Source organism: Lacerta agilis, chromosome 2 (assembly GCF_009819535.1).
Source record: "Lacerta agilis isolate rLacAgi1 chromosome 2, rLacAgi1.pri, whole genome shotgun sequence".
NCBI lineage: Eukaryota > Metazoa > Chordata > Lepidosauria > Squamata > Lacertidae > Lacerta > Lacerta agilis.
The window spans coordinates 103,090,741-103,108,383 of record NC_046313.1 but is presented as its reverse complement, the minus strand read 5'-3'; the positions used below and the strand labels follow the sequence as shown (position 1 = coordinate 103,108,383).

The window sequence follows — 17,643 nt, the reverse complement described above, 5'->3', positions numbered from 1 at the left end:
AGGTCTACTGCTTCTTTTGCATATTTGTTTTTTATTCCTGACCCAGTTCTCCTTAAATTCACAGAAATGCTTTTTTTCTTTCTTCATGTACTGCATATATGCCAGTACTGGACCTTATTGTTAACCATTGGTATCTTGGACGTAACATGTTCCCTGTTCAGTTAAGAGTTAGTTATGCTTTCATTTGATTAAACTGGAATCCTGTAACTGGCTGATGGAAAAGCACCACAGATACTATAAACCAGGGAATCTTTGCAATCATCAAATGATTTTAATTGATAAGTTTTAAAAGTCCAGTAAGTCTCCAGGATAAAAAAAGAAGAAGAGCAAGAGAAAAAAGCAGCTAAACAAACAAACAAACAAACAAACGGTCACATTCCATCGCTTTACTCTCCCTTTTTTGCTTGTCCTCAGTGGTCACAAAGAAAAAAACAACACAGGATATGACCGGATGGAAGCTCAATGATAAGAGAACTGGGCCGACACATGCCTTTTTACCTTCTGCAAAAACAGCATCCTATGCAGAATTTGGATTTATGAAAAACAAAATCGAAAATTCTTTCTAGTAGCACCTTAGAGACCAACTGAGTTTGTTCCTGGTATGAGCTTTCGTGTGCATGCACACTTCTTCAGCACACTTCTTGGTATCTGAAGAAGTGTGCATGCACACGAAAGCTCATACCAGGAACAAACTCAGTTGGTCTCTAAGGTGCTACTAGAAAGAATTTTCGATTTTGTTTTGACTATGGCAGACCAACACGGCTACCCACCTGTAATTGGATTTATGAGACCCTCTACACTTCTATTCACATTGTTTCTTGCCCCCAGAGTTGTGTAACATAGCAAAGAGACCTTTACTCGCTTTTTCTCTGGCCACCCTTGAGGCACAAAATGCCACCTTAGCTGCAAAATCCAGCATGTTCTTTGCAACCCCAGAATCTGTACTTTTTATTTCCGGGGGAAGGAAGCATAAATTCTTTTAGTCCCTGCACACAGTGACTGCATCCCCAGAGATGCTCCTCTGTGCTTTCTCTATTTCACCCCCCCGCCTGCTCTTTGATGTGCTGCAGCTGTGCTGGACACACAGGGTTGTGTCTTCTTATGCAGCACTTAATTCAAAAGTCTCTTGACAGTATAGCAGTTCCACTGGCGAAATGTTTCGTGCCTACAGAATACACAAGAAGGTAGTTGGTGATTCTGTTGTGCAACGGATAGCGAAACCAGATTGTGCAGAGTTTTTCCGCTAGCAAAACTGTAGCGTCGGATTCCTCTTTTGCACAACATTAAGCGTGCCCTTGCACTAGTGAACAGGTTAACGCTGGATACAACTCGCAGCCACAGGTTTGGACAAACAAGTGGCCCGCTCACATGCAACTTAGCAGCCTGGTCTTCCTGTCAGTCTCAAGGAACACATCTATGCTGCATGCCATACGGCTGAAAAAGATGCTGGCTGCATGAGCTTGGCCACTGCATCGCTGGTGGACCTGAGTCTGGTTGGCTATTTTTACAAGCAATGATGTCAGGAGTCCAGGTTCCCAGCTTGATAACACAGTAAGCGTAGGTAATTAAAAAGGAGGATTTATTGCAAAAACAAACAGATAGCTCCGACAAAGCCTCCGGCATCATTACTCAAGATGACCCTTCTGAAGACTCCTTCTGGCGTCTACAAAAGATATTGAACTTACGACCTTTATGTCTCTTGTTTTGCTTCCTGTCTAGCAGCCCTCCCATTTGCCGACTCCTCGGACTTAGTGGATCACCCCTACCCTCTTCCTGTTCTGAGAGGCTGTCTCTGAATCTATTTGCTCCTATTTGTGCTTCCTGCAAGCTTTGGCTGTGTTCTAGCCTGCTCTCAGCTATTGCCTTAACAGCCGGCTCGTCAAGGTCAGGAAGAGCCGAAGTCTGCAGCTGCTGGCTCTCCCCGCCTGACTAACACCTAAGCCTCTCTGGTCCTGGCTGCTTTCTGCAGTTGGCTGCAAACCTTCATTCGGCTCTGGCTCATTCCTGACAAATGATGCCACAGAATCATAAGAATGTGAGAAGAGCTGACTGGATCATGTCAGAGGCCCATCTAGGCCAGCATCCTGTTCTCATAGTGGCCAAACAGATGGCTGTGGGAAACCGGCAACCAGGATCCAAACGCAACAGCCACTCTCCCCTCCCCCAGTTTCCAGCAACCGCTCTTCAGAACCAGAGGCAGAGAACAGCCATCAGTCAGTAGCCATTGTTTGCCTTACCGTCCCTGAATTTGTCCAATCCTCATTTAAGGCCATCCAAGATGGCGGCCATCACTTCAGAAGCAAATTCCATTGTTTTACTAGGTGCTGCTGTATGAATAAGTACTGAATCTTCCAACACTCGAGTGCTATGAGGGAACGGGAGAAAAACTTGTATCAACTCACTTTCTCCTTCCCATGCATACTTTTATAGACATCTGTCTTCTTGTCTCTTACTCCTATTTCCCCTAAAGTCCCAAATGCTGCAATCACAGCATTGGAACGGACCTCAAAAGACCCTGTATTTGACCCTGCCATGCCAATAAAGGAAATCCACCTGCTGTAGCAGGCATGGGAAACCTTTTGCCTTCCAGATGCTGATGGATTACAACTCCCACCTGCCCCAACAAGCACAGCCAATGGCCAGGGATGATGGGAGTTGTAGTTCAGCAGCATCCAGAGGGCCAAAAGTTTCCCCCCACACAAACACCTGTGCTGCATCATCCATGATAGGCAACCAACCAGCCTCTGCTTATAAACCTCTGAATGAACGAGTGTCTATAATATTGCCGGGTAGTCTAGAAAAAAATAGGAACGCAAGTCCTTCATCCAGAGGGATCCTGTGTGAAGCCAGGGGCCCTCAAAAGCAAACTCCTTCTAGCATATACAACCACACTTGTGGTTTCCCTCTTATAAAAAAAAGGTAAAGGACCCCTGACAGTCCAGTCGCAGACAACTCTGGGGTTGCGGTGCTCATCTCGCTTTACAGGCCGAGGGAGCCAGCATTTGTCCACAGACAGTTTTTTTCCGGGTCATGTGGCCAGCAGGACTAAGCCATTTCTTGCGCAACGGAACACCGAAACCAGAGCAGCGCACGGAAACGCCGTTTACCTTCCTGCCAGAGTGGTACCTATTTATCTACTTGCAGTGGCGTGGTTTCGAACTGCTAGGTTGGCAGGAGCTGGGACCGAGCAACGGGAGCTCACCCCGTTGTGGAGATTTGCACCGCCGACCTTCTGATTGGCAAGCCCAAGAGGCTCAGTGGTTTAGACCACAGCGCCATGGACTATTAATATTATTTATTACCATTCTTGCCCCCAAAGTCTCAAAGCAACTTGACAGTGTAACTTTATAATACTGTAGTAGGATTTGGCAACACAGTATTTCGCCACTCTGGGCATTCATAAGCTTTCTCCCGCTGTATGCGAAGCTTTTCTTATCAAAAGGGTTCCTGCTCCGCCATGGCTTCTCTGACATAAATCAAGGCTCGCACACTGGAAGAGCGAAGCCCTGCAGAAGGAACAGCAAAGGCGGTCTGACAGAACAGGTTCTCTCACACTGAGAGCCAGCGTGGTGTAGTGGTTAAGAGCCGTAGACTCATAATCTGGGGAACCGGGTTCGTGTCTCCACTCCTCCACATGCAGCTGCTGGGTGACCTTGGGCTACTCACACTTCTTTGAAGTCTCTCAGCCCCACTCACCTCACAGAGTGTTTGTTGTGGGGGAGGAAGGGAAAGGAGAATGTTAGCCGCTTTGAGACTCCTTCGGGTAGTGATAAAGCGGGATATCAAATCCAAACTCTTCTTCTTCTTCTTCTTCTTCCGCTGCATACTTTCCGGAAGGGCAGTGAAATGGTCTGATTTTGCCATTCTAGGGATTCTTTGCAGCTTAGCTTTTAAACTTGCATTAAAAAAAAAACACCACGTTCCTAGAATTTGTGCTTTGGCTGGACTCCTCCAGAACGTTGCAATCTTTCACGCACAATGGTTCACGAGCATCGCTTTAAACCTTTCCAGCAATTTGTGGTTTCTTGGCTGCGTGGCTTCTAAACCGGAACGTGGTTTCGATCAAATCTCCGGCAGGCGACTGACTCCTCCTCTTCCTGCCAAGATGTCTTGCTCTACGGAAAAGCTTTGTGGGTTACGTGGTCTCTCACCCCAACCCCAATTTGCAGGTCTTGGAACGTGATTTCTTAAGTCTCTTCAACAGCATCCAAGTTTTTATGTGAAAGCACAGGACGTTCACTCCAAAGAAAGCTCTCCTCCTTCCTCACACTTGCCACATTGTCACCTGTAAGGCCAAAACGAGAACAACCACAAATGACTCGAGCCTTTGGGGGCTGAGAAAGGACAGCGTGGTAAAAGCAACAACAAAAAAACACTTGCTTTTTATAAAACGATATAATTCAGGTTCACATTCAAAATACAATACGTATCATTTTCCATAAGGCATATGACTGAACTCTATCATTCCAGAATATCATCACCCCGTAATATAATATAATAATAAACCCCCCACTCTTTCCTTAATCCACAAAGGTTAGGACTATGCTTTAAATATTTTTATTATTTTAGAGCGGGATTCAACTAATGTGTCCTCTTAGTGAAAGCCCACACAAGGTGTGTTGCCAGCACAACAGGGCTTTCTCTGCCTCCGCTCAGGCACCCCCAAATTGGCTCTGGGGGGGAGAGGGTTAAAGAACCCCAAGAATGTTCAGGGGAAGAACAGAAGAGATCATTTCACCTATCAAGCTGAACCCATTAGTTATGTATTGCATTTATTTGTCCCTCACTTCCGTTATAAAAGGATACAGACGAAAACATTTAAAAGAACATCAGAAATATAAAATAGCAGTACTAAAAGTGCTTATCCTGAAACAACATTAAAAAAAGGGTGGGTCCTGCTCCACTCTGCTAAAAGCTGATCACCGATAGAGGCTGGGGTATCATCAAATCACATAAGAGCCAAATGCGTGGATAAACAGGAACGTCTTTACCTAGCAACTAAAAGCTGCTAGCAGTGGCAAGAGCATTCCACAGGTGGGGAGCCACCACTGAGAAGGCCTGTTCTCGTGATGCCACAATCTGCCCCCCCCCTCAAAGGGGGCACTTGTAGAAGGGGTCTCAGATGAAGCACATGCCTGCTTTACACAAACTCCGGAAACTGGGATACTCCTCAAGCAAATAAACCGAAACTAACCTATGGTCTGAAGCTCAACATAAAAAAAACCTAAGATCATGGCCACTGGTCCCATCACCTCCTGGCAAATAGAAGGGGAAGAAATGGAGGCAGTGAGAGATTTTACTTTCTTGGGCTCCATGATCACTGCAGATGGTGACAGCAGTCACGAAATTAAAAGACACCTGCTTCTTGGGAGGAAAGCAATGACAAATCTAGACAGCATCTTAAAAAGCAGAGACATCACCTTGCCGACAAAGGTCCGTATAGTTAAAGCTATGGTTTCCCCAGTAGTAATGTATGGAAGTGAGAGCTGGACCATAAAGAAGACTGATCGCCAAAGAATTGATGCTTTTGAATTATGGTGCTGGAGGAGACTCTTGAGAGTCCCATGGACTGCAAAAAGATCAAACTTATCCATCCTTAAAGAAATCAGCCCTGAGTGCTCACTGGAAGGACAGATCCTGAAGTTGAGGCTCCAGTACTTTGGCCACCTCATGAGAAGAGAAGACTCCCTAGAAAAGACCCTGATGTTGGGAAAGATGGAGGGCACAAGGAGAAGGGGATGAGAGAAGGTGAGATGGTTGGACAGTGTTCTCGAAGCGACTGGCATGAGTCTGGCCAAACTGTGGGAGGCAGTGGAGGATAGGGGTGCCTGGCATGCTCTGGTCCATGGGGTCACGAAGAGTCGGACACGACTGAACGACTGAACAACAAAAACAACTACAACAACAACAATAACAACAACGTACATACAACAACAACATACATACATACTGCCATAGCCTCAATACAAATACTGAAAGCAGCATGAAATAGCATTGGCATATCAAATACTGTCATACCTTGGATGCCGAACGCCTTGGTACTCAGACGTTTTGGCTCCCGAACGCCGCAAACCCAGGAGTGAGTGTTTCAGTTGGCGAGTGTTCTTTGGAAGCTGAACATTCGATGCAGTTTCCGACTGGTTGCAGGTGCTTCCTGTAGCCAATCAGAAGCCACTGAATGTTTTGGAAGTTAAACGGACTTCCGGAATGGATTCCGTTCAACTTCTGAGGTACCACTGTACTGTAATAAGTTTCTGGTTGTTACTAGGAGGCAACCCCAGTTGTAAGGTGTGTGTCCCCCCCTTCATCCTCTGTTAGAGCCAAACCAGCGAGGCCTGAAAAAATGAACACAGCACCTTTGGCTCTGATAGTTTAATCTATGGATTAAAACATAGCTCTAAGAGTGATGTCCCCTTTCCACCATCCTACCAGACCAACCTCTAATGACAGAAACCCCAAGGTGTCATTCATTCCTATTTGAAAGAGGGTCCAAACTCTCCTTGGACCGCTGGTGGGCCTGACACAGCATCAGTCAGACTCACCTCCCAACCAATTTACCTTCTATGTAGGAGACAGATATACTTTTGTACCTTCTGCCAGGTCCAGAGCCCACAAGGAACTGGGGTCCTGTGGCGTGAGGAGATTATTCAGTACCTTCTGCAACCAGAGCAAGGATGCTGCAGTAAAAATTGAGTCTAGTTCTGGCTTGCCATCTAGCCCATGGGTTGGGGAGCCTGTGGCCCTCCAGAAATTGTTGGACTCCCAACTCCTATCAGCCCCATGTAGCTGTCGTGATATTATAACATGCCGAGCTGCGAACGCTGTAGCAGCAAGGTCACAAGACTTAAGGGTCATGTTTCACCCTGTGGGAGAACCACCGATCCCACTAATCTTCTCACACATGTGATGTCATTGTAATTTACTGCTGTACTTTACTTTCAGTTTTGCATTGGAGATGCAGGACGCAATTACAGACAGCTCTGAATATCTGAGCTGGCTACGCAGAGATATATTCTCTGCACTTTATCTACAATAAAGTAGCTTTAGCCTAAAAGGCTTGTGTGTGTTGTTTTCAAGCTGGGAACAACCGCATATTACAAACGTGCTCCTGGACTCCAGAAGCCAGAGGGCACGGAAGCTTCATCCGCCTTGGGGGTCAGTCTCTCAACTTGCCCCCGCGGGAAGTTTTCATAACAGTAGCATGGCCCAATGGTCAGGGATGATGTTCCAACAGAATCTGGGACCACCCCACATGTTCCCCATCCCTGATCAAGTCCTACTTCCTACCTTGCCCATTCTTTTATATATATATTGGTTGAGCACTTAAATTAATCTCACTGATGTTGATGATGATGATAGAATCAAAGTTGGAAGGGACCCAAGGGTAATCTAATCCAACCCCCTGCAATGCAGGAATCTCAGCTAAAGCATCCATGACAGATGGCCATCCAACCTCTGCTTAAAAACCTCCAAGGAAGGAGAGCCCACCACCTCTCGTGGGAGTCTCTGTTCCACTGTCAAACAGTTCTTACTGTCAGAAAGTTCTGTGTGATGTTTAGTCGGAATCTCCTTTCTTGGAACTTGAAGTTTTTGGTTTGAGTCCTACCCTCTGGAGCAGGAGAAAAAAAGTTTGTTCCCTTGAGATATTTGAAGATGGCTATCATAATCATCACCATCACATCCCCTCTCAGTCTCCTGTTCTTCAGGCTAAACATACCCCAGCTCCTTCAACCATTTCTCATAAGGGTGGGTTTCCAGATAGACCTTGATCATCTTGGCTGCCCTCCTCTGCACATGTTCCAGCTTGTCAACATCCTTCTTAAGTTGTGGGGCCCAGAATTGGACACAGTATTCCAGGTGTGGTCTGACCAAGGCAGAATAGAGTGGTACTATGACTTCTTTTGCTGACCTTGAGCCAGACATCCTGGAGAGTGAAGTCAAATGGGCCTTAGAAAGCACTGCTAATAGCAAGGCCAGTGGAAGTGATGACATTCCAGTGGAACTATTTAAAATCTTAAAATATGATGCTGTTAAGGTGCTACACTCAATATGCCAGCAAGTTTCGAAAACTCAGCAGCGGCCACAGGATTGGAGAAGATCAGTCTACATCCCAATCCCAAAGAAGGGCAGTGCCAAAGAATGCTCCAGCTACCGCACAATTGCGCTCATTTCACACGCTAGCAAGGTTATACTTAAAATTCTACAAGGCAGGCTTAAGCAGTATGTGGACCGAGAACTCCCAGAAGTGCAAGCTGGATTTCAAAGGGACAGAAGAACCAGATCAAATTGCAAACATGCACAGGATTATGGAGAAAGCTGGGGAGTTCCAGGGAAAAAAATCTACTTCTGCTTCATTGACTACACAAAAACATTTGACTGTGTCAACCACAGCAAACTATGGCAAGTTCTTAAAGAAATGGGAGTGCCTGATCACCTCATCCGTCTCCTGAGAAATCTCTATGTGGGACAAGAAGCTACAGTTACAACTGGATATGGAACAACTGATTGGTTCAAAATTGGGAAAAGAGTACAACAAGGCTGTATATTGTCTCCCTGCTTATTTAACTTACCGTATATACTTGAGTATAAGCCTAGTTTTTCAGCACACTTTTTGTGCTTTAAAAGCTGCCCTCGGCTTATACTCAAGTCAACCATTCCTTAAGAAGTGTACAAGAACGGTGGTTCTTTACTCTCCCCAGGCAGCTTGTTCCATTCCTGAACTGCTCACATAAATGCAAACTTCAGACCCCAGAAGGCAGAAAGCCTATCAGTTAAGGAAGTATTAAAACCCCACAGGTGCTCACTTTCCCTGGCTCCTGCTTAAACAGGACAGGATCCCAGCCTTCTCTGTATAACACAAGGGAACATTGCGCTGTGAGTTAAACCACAGAGCCCTAGGGCTTGCTGATCAGAAGAATGGCGGTTCGAAACCCTGCGACGGGGTGAGCTCCACAGCAGCAAAGGAGGAAGAGGAAGGAGCAGCCCAAAGGGCTGCTTTGGGCTGAAGGTTCCTCCTCTACCACAGTGGCAAAGGTGAACCAGCTTATACTTGAGTCAATAAGCTTTCCCACATTTTTGTAGGGAAATTAGGTGCCTCGGCTTATATTTGGGTCGACTTATACTTGAGTATATACGGTATATGCAGAATTCATCATGTGAAAGGCTGGACTGGATGAATCCCAAGCCGGAATTAGATGTTTTTGAATTATGGTGCTGGAGGAGACTCTTGAGAGTCCCATGGAATGCAAGAAGATCAAACCTACCCATTTTTAAGGAAATCAGCCCTGAGCGCTCACTGGAAATACAGATCCTGAAGCTGAGGCTCCAATACTTTGGCCACCTCATGAGAAGAGAAGACTCCCTGGAAAATACCCTGATGTTGGGAAAGATGGAGGGCACAAGGAGAAGGGGACGGCAGAGGAACGAGATGGTTGGACAGTGTTCTCGAAGCTACCAACACGAGTCTGACCAAACCGTGGGAGACAGTGGAAGACAGGAGTGCCTGGCGTACTCTGGTCCATGGGGTCACGAAGAGTCGGACACGACTAAACAACAACAACAACAACAACAAAAGACTTCCCTTGATCTGGACACTATACAGATAAGTCTAGAATAGCATTAGCTTTTCTTGCTGCTGCATCACACTGTTGACTCATGTTAAACTTGTGGTCGACCAAGACTCCTAAATCCTTTTCATATTATATTTGTGCAGCTGGTTCTTCCTGCCTAAGTGCAGAACCTTACATTTGTCCCTACTGAAATTCATCACCTTCATTTTATTTTTTATATGCCACCCATCTGACTGGGTTGCTACAGCCACCCTTGCTATGCCCTTAGGGCTCCCCCCGCCCCATAACTGGCCTCCTCCTGGTGGCTCCTCAGCTGATGGAGAAGGGAAGGGGTCATTGGAAAGGTACTCTAAAACCTCACCATCCTCAACAGCTTCAAGTATCCAAGAAGCACTCTGATGCAAATGGGTTGAAATCTTTTCCTACAGCTGAAGCATTTATAGCCAAGGTTCTCTCTCCCTCTCTCTCTCTCTCTCTGTGTGTGTGTGTGTGTGTGTACACACCCTGCTTGCATTTAAAAGAAAATACTGGATCAAGGAGCCAAGTGATGTGGAATTCTTAAGAACTCCGGAAGAAAACCTACTCAGGCCCTATCTCTGATTCCGCCCGCTTTTGCCCCATTGCTTTCGATCCCACCTTCGCTACCTTAAGGACTAGAAACTTACTTTTTGTTTAAAAGGAAAGCCAAAGCTCTCTTGGGGATCCGTCCCATCCCCAATGCTCATCTCTGCGCCCACGTGGTACGGGGGGAGGATGGCAAAATACACCCGGCCCGGATCGCAGGAGCTCTCCCTGGGATGAAGCCTCTGGTGCCTAATAAAGGTCAACTGGTGGTGAAAGCTTTTGCCGCAGTCCAGACACTTGTAGGGTTTGTCCACTGAGTGAGTTTTCTGGTGCTTGCTCAGGTCTGAGCGGTCCCGGAAGCTCTTCTGGCAGGTGCTGCATTCGAAGGGCTTCTCTCCCGTGTGGATCCGCTCGTGAGTGACCAGGTGGGACTCGTACCGGAACCTCTTCCCGCACATGAAGCAGAGGTGCTTCCTCTCTGAGCTGAGGAACTGCTCGCACGTGGGAGAGGTGGCGCTCCCGTCCTCCGCCAATTCCCTTCCGCTCGCCGCCGGCCCCCTGGAGAAGCCGGGCCTCGCCTTAGAGGCCTCTTTCCTTTGGGGATCAAGTATCTGCAGTCTTCCCAGTAATGTCTGAGAAAGTCTCTCATGGGAAGATGGGTCCTCTTCCTCATGATCCGTGGGCAACGCATCATCGCAGGCTGGAACAGAAGCGCAAGCCACAGGGTCACAAAAGAGGGCACGTGAATGGCAGCCATGATTATTCTCCCCTTGACTTTATACCCCGGCCCTTCCTCCCCAAGGAACCCAGAATGGCAAACAGATATGCAAATTTAAAAAACGAAAGCAAGGACATTCTAAAACAGATTAACACATTCCAAAAGCAATTACCGTTGGGAACACCTTAAAAGCAGTTAAAAGCATGCTAAAAGCAATTACTGAGAGCCAGTGTGGTGTAGTGGTTAAGAGCGGTAGACTTGTAATCTGGTGAACCGGGTTCACGTCTCCACTCCTCCACATGCAGCTGCTGGGTGACCTTCATACTTATTTGAAGTCTCTCAGCCCCACTCACCTCACAGAGTGTTTGTTGTGGGGGAGGAGGGGAAAGGAGAATGTTAGCTGCTTTGAGACTCCTTCGGGTAGTGATAAAGCGGGATATCGAATCCAAACTCCTCTTCTTACATTTACAAACATGCCTGCTGCTCTGTATTTCCCTCGCAGAGCTGCAACTCCTAGAGTGGCTTAACAGTCAGTCCGTCCCTCTTCCCAGGGAACTCTGGGAATACCCACGAGGGGAATAGGGAGTCTCCTGACAACTCTCAGCACTAGGGCCGGGAGATATATTGTCCAAAAACAGATTGAAGTCCATATCGTGATTTTGGTTTCATCATTTTATCGCAAATCATACTGTGAGCTAGAGCTGAGTGATGTCTGTCTTTCAGTATCGTGACATATCGCCAGCTAAACATCATGATATAACAATATATGGAACCTATAGAAAAATGGCAACTTAAGCTGACAGAATATGTGCAGCTTGCAGACTTAACACTTAGAATAAGAGAATATAAAGAGAACAAGAAGAACATACGTTTAGAGAAGATTGAAAAATGTTTATTGAATATATATGGGGGGAAACTGTGTACAATTGAAAATGTTGGCAACATTAAGATAAATTCATGTTGATGGATGTAATATGTACTGAATGCTAAAATATGCAGGGATTTATGATATGCAAAATGAACCATGGAAAGAGAAGGGAAGTCATTGATATTTTAAGGATGTTTAAATGAGTAATCTAAATTGTAAAACAGAAAATTAATAAAAATTATATATATATATATATAAATATACCAATATATCATGATGTCTGAAATGATGTAACTATGTAGACGTGAACTGGATAAGGACCTGGAAACGGCTGCTACTTATGGGTCTAAAAGATACATTTTTACTTACCTTTAACATGTTGTTGCAACTGTTACTTTATAGTACAGAGCAACAGGGGCAGAAGAAATCATGAGAGAAGCGATGACTGGCTTCTCGTTTCTTCCCCCATCACGATTTTTTTTACATAGCACCCGCTTTATCGCCATGTTGGATATTACAAAACCGTTACCACGATAGGGACTTCAAGCCGATTTCTGACAACGTATCAACACCGTGCCCAGCCCCCGTGTGTGTGTGCGCACGTGCTATGGAAAAATCACAATGTGGGGGAAACCGTGAAGCCAGCCAACGCACCATCCTTATTTCAGACATTGTGATGTACAGGTAAATGGTGATGTTTAGCTGGTGATACATACCACGATGTTACAAACTAGTTCTCGCCCAGCCCTACTCAGCACCCTTAACAAGCTATAGTTCCCAGGATTCTCTGGAGGAAGCTGCGTCTGTTTAAAGTGGTACGACACTCTGGTCCTAAACTTCCGCTGCCTTGGGAGGACATCTTCGGGAGAAGAAAAAGCTGAGGAGTAAACCCTAGGGAGTGGAGTCCCTAAGACAGTCAGATAGCGCCTTGTACGCCTCCTTCCGGCAACTTTTGCAGCCAAGCTGATGCCAAATGCATTGCTCTGCTTTCCTTCAAACTACCTCAGCGAGGCTGACAGGGGGTCTTGTCTGGGCAGCCCAGGACCTCCATATACACTGCCCAGGCTTGTGCCCCGGAGATGTCACTTCTCGGTCCGGTATACCTGAAGGAGCGTCTCCACCCCCATCATTCAGCCCGGACACTGAGATCCAGCACCGAGGGCCTTCTGGCGGTTCCCTCACTGCGAGAAGCAAAGCTACTGGGAACCAGGCAGAGGGCCTTCTCGGTAGTGGCGCCCGCCCTGTGGAACGCCCTCCCATCACAGGTCAAGGGAATAAACAACTACTGACATTCAGAAAAATATCTGAAGGCAGCCCTTTTCAGGGAAGTTTTGAATGTGTGATATTTTTGTATCTGATTTTTGTTGGAAGCCGCCCAGAGTGGCTGGGGAAATCCAGCCAGATGGGCGGGGTATAAATAATAAATATTATCATTATTGTTGTTGTTGTTGTTGTTGCTGTTAACCCAGGGATTTGACTTCACCCCCGGAGGCACACGCCATTGTCTCTCGAGACAGACGGGTGCCAACAAAACTGCTCTAAATGTGTAGTGCAGACAGGGCCGAAGGGTCACGGGGGGGGGGGAATACAGGGAGCTATGTAGAGCAGAAGCTCTCCTTCAGAAGCCCCCGATTCCTCATCAGATCTTCAGCTGGCAGGGTCTCCTGGTGGCTCTCTCGATTCCCTCACCTCTACAGATGCTTCCTGGACTCTCCCTCCGCTCCTCATCCTGATGATCCGAGGGCAAAGGCGCAACGCCCGGCTCCAGGCCGCAGAGAGTACCGGGATTAGGAATCTGAAATCCTGGCACAAAAAGCGGGGAAAGATGAAAAGATTAAATGAGCAAATCTTATAGTCGTCACATTTCTGCTAGGCTAGATTTTCCTTTATGCTGCTCCCAGGTGGATGACTCCTAGCACCACACAACCATTGCTCCTCTGCTGAAAGTCACAAGATGAAGCGGCAAAGGACGTTCCGCACTCTCCGTGACGTTGCAGTCCTCCAGTAAGTTCATCCTGCTATGTTATGCTCACGTCAGTGGATATGGCACAGCTGCTGCATCAGCAGCAGCTGGAAAAGGGAAAGGTAAACTTACTCAGTGCACCTGAGTGGCCTTTTTAAAAAAAACAAACACAAAATGCAATCCTAAACAACAACCACCAAATACAGTGGTACCTCGACTTACGAATTACTCGACATACGAATTTTTCGACGTACGAATGAAAAAAGTGCCCGCACGCCTACGAATTTTTCGACATCCGAAGGACATCCGTTGGCGGTTTTAGATGGGGTTTACTCGACTTACGAATTTTAGATGCAGTTTACTCGACTTACAAATTTTAGATGCGGTTTACTCGACTTACGAATTTTTCCGAATTTTTCGTTTCCAATGCATTCCTATGGGGAAATCGCTTTTTTCAACTTACGAATTTTTCAACCTACAAATGTGCATTCGGAACGGATTAAATTTGTAAATTGAAGTACCACTGTATTTATCTTGCGCCGAGTGCTGATTCATTTAAGTATGGCTCCCCATTCAATATTTGGTTCAGGAGTACAGAAACGTTTTTATTAAGAAAATAAAGGTAAAGGGACCCCTGACCATTGGGTCCAGTCGCGGACGACTCTGGGGTTGTGGTGCTCATCTCGCTTTATTGGCCAAGGGAGCCAGCGTACAGCTTCCGGGTCATGTGACCAGCATGACTAAGCCGCTTCTGGCGAACCAGAGCAGCGCACAGAAACGCTATTTACCTTCCCACCAGAGCGGTACCTATTTATCTACTTGCACTTTGACGTGCTTTCAAACTGCTAGGTGGGCAGGAGCAGGGACCGAGCAACGGGAGCTCACCCCATTGCGGGGATTCGAACTGCCGACCTTCTGACTGGCAAGCCCTAGGCTCAGTGGTTTAGGCCACAGCACCACCCACGTAAACAGGACTGTTCTTAAACCGAGGTACCACTGTACTGGGACTCCCAGTTTATGCATCCTACGCCCATAAGGATCATAGGCGGTAATGCGCTAAGCATATCTCACAGCGTGCGCACTTAAGCGCTCCCTTGGAGCAAAGTGTTGCGACCCAGAAATAAACACAGATCAATACAGAATTTCCTCACTGGCGTGGAGGTTCCTGTGTCCAATAAGCTGAAAGCTCTGGCAAAACCCTTCTCCGCAGTCGGGACACATATAGTTTTCTTCCGTTGCGCGGACCGGTAGGTGCACGACAAGATGCGAGCTCTCTTGGGTGTTCTTCTCACAGCCAGGGCATTTGTGGGACTTCCCCACCGTGGGGGACGTCTGGCTGGCAACTGAGACCAAAGTGCCGCTGATGAGTTTCCCACATCCCAGGCAACTCCTGCGGGCTTTCGCTTTCTCTTCCTCGTGGCCCCTCACGTGCTTCACGAGACCCGTCCGGTAGCGAAAACTTTTCCCACACTGGTTGCATTGAAAGGGCGTTTCCCCTGTGTGGATTCTCCGGTGTGTATTAACATCTGTGCTCTGCCGGAAGCTTTTCCCACACTCCGGGCATTTGTAAGGCTTCTCGCCCGTGTGTAGCCTTTTGTGTCGGACAAGGTGAGAGTTCCTTTTAAAATTCCTGCCGCATTCTGGGCACGGGTATTCCTTCCTTATACCCGATGTTCTTGGCTGTGGCGGCGCTTCCATGTAAAACCTTCTGCCCCAGAAGGAAGAGTCCTTATTTTTATCTCCTAGAAACCGTCTCCAGCTTCTCCTAAAAAATTGGGAAGTGGGGATAATACCGGATTTAGGTTTGATGAGGCCCTAAGCTACTGAAGGTAATGGGGCCCTTTATATGTCCAGCTGTCCTTTGTCAGCAACAAATTGTCGCTGTTTTTAGCGTTGAATATATGCTATGTGGTAATTTATGGACCTAAGAGGTATTAAAGCCATTTGCACATGACAAAATATGTATTTTATCAAAGTAATTGTTGAACTGAAATACAATTAAGAAGAAGTGAATTTTTTGGGGGGTGGGGCCAAGAGAGTGGGGCCCTAAGCTATAGCTTGTTTAGCTTATACATAAATCCGGCACTGCCCCAGCTGCAAAACAGTCAAAAATTACGGCAAGAATTCCGAGGAAAACCTCACGATATGAAACGTCGAAACCTCCAAACTCGAGTGGAAAGCCACCCGAGGTGAGGTGGAAGGTAGGCGGTCCATTTTGAGATAACAGGTCTCTTCATTGGTGGGATGAAATTTTGATGGACAGGTCAAGTTTACAGGCTGCAGTACATGCATTTCGTGACACAGAGGATGACTTGGTTCATAGATCTGTAGAGGTGTAAGGGAGGACCTCAAGGGTCAAGCAACCACCGAAGTGGCGTCCGGCCCACAAAAACCGCTACCAAAATGAGGTTGCTATCCTTTAGGGTGCCACAGGAGGACTTTCTGTCATTGCTTTGGTCCAAGAAGAAAGCCACACACTTTTTTCAATACTCACGAAAGTGTTTTCATGGGTTTTCATGGCTAGGAGAAGTAAAACAAAACAAAACAAAGAGAGATACGGTCATTCTTGTATCTGAGGTTTCAAATCTACCAATTTTATACATTTTTGTTTGTTGGTTTGTTTCAGGAAGACACTCTTTCCAAATTACTTCCACAGTGCTGCAATTCTGGCCTATCAGTTTCCCTAACATTTCTCTTAATATGCACTGTTAACATTCCCCTTTGCAACAGGAGTGGCGGGGGGGGGGGGGGATAAACGGGCTGTTTCAACTCAGACGGGCGGGGTACAAATATAGCAACAAACAACAACAACAACAAAGCTGATCATAATAAAGCTGATTGTAATAATAATATTAAGCTGGTTGCAATTGTTGTTGTTGTTACAATTAGTTTAATATTTTAAAATAATCTCTAAGCAGCGTACAATATAAAAGCTGTCTATACACAGACATACGAAGAGTCGGACACGACTGAACGACTGAACGACAACATACACAGACATGTCCTTATTGCTGTGAATTTTTGCTCAGCCCCTCACACTGAACTGGGGAGGGGCCAAATCCCAGCTCACCTTAGCTTCACATGCAAAAGATTGCAGATTCAGTCCAGGTAGGGCTTGGAACGGCCACTGCCTCAAACCTGTGTCCCCCCCCCCCCCGGTGAACAGCTCTCACACATCTGATTTGAACCAACCTACAGTTTGGGGAGTGCAGGCTTGCTGTCTGGAGCAGATCATCCTATAGCAGGCATCCTCAAACTCCGCCCTGCAGCTGTTTTGGGACTACAACTCCCATCATCCCTAGCTAGCAGGACCCGGTGGTCAGGGATGATGGGAACTGTAGTCCCAAAACAGCTGGTGGGCCGAGTTTGGGGGTGCCTGTTCCCACAGCTTCCTTCATGAGGTCCTCCAGAGAAGGCAGAAGATCCTCCACAGACCAGTCAAGGGTGGGCAACCTGCGGCTGCCCAGATATCGCTGGACTCCCAATGTCCTCTCAGCCCCAGGCAGCGTGGCCAGCCAGCGGTCAGAGACGAGATAGGAGCAGGATCCGGAAGGTCGCAGGCTTCTCACTTGCGATCCAAGTGCAGATTCTCTCCAGGAACAACAGGAGGGTAAAATAAGTAAATAAAGACAAGTTCTACTTCCGTTTTCAAAAGGACACAGACGTTGCTTGTCACTCATCCTCGCTGTTGCAGCAGGTGCAAACTAGCCGACCCCCCATGGCCTCAAGCAACCCCACGACACATGGACTTAGCCAGGATTTTTGTTGGGGGGGGGGAGGACTTTTGTTTGGGGCAGCAGAACCGACGTGATTGGTAAGCTAAATATTTCTATTGTTTTACTTGATGGGGGGGGGGGCATGCCAGGACAAACTTCATCACTCCAAAAGACAGCGCTGGTGCTGGCTCACATTTCCCCCGTGAGTGTAGCTTCTCGGTTGGCGGGGATCTCGGTTGACAGGC

The 17,643-nt window shown here is 46.9% G+C and overlaps 1 protein-coding gene across 1 annotated transcript; it reads right to left on the bottom strand.

Moving 5' to 3' along the window:
* Positions 1-3,940: 3,940 nt before the first annotated feature.
* LOC117042021 (zinc finger protein 883-like) lies at positions 3,941-15,570 on the bottom strand. Its single transcript, XM_033141462.1, has 4 exons — positions 14,834-15,570; positions 13,409-13,522; positions 10,235-10,833; positions 3,941-4,285 (listed from the first exon to the last, which is right to left on the bottom strand). Exons 1-4 carry the CDS (start codon positions 15,378-15,380, stop codon positions 4,265-4,267), a joined length of 1,281 nt encoding a protein of 426 aa, XP_032997353.1. The 5' UTR covers positions 15,381-15,570; the 3' UTR covers positions 3,941-4,264.
* Positions 15,571-17,643: the final 2,073 nt, after the last annotated feature.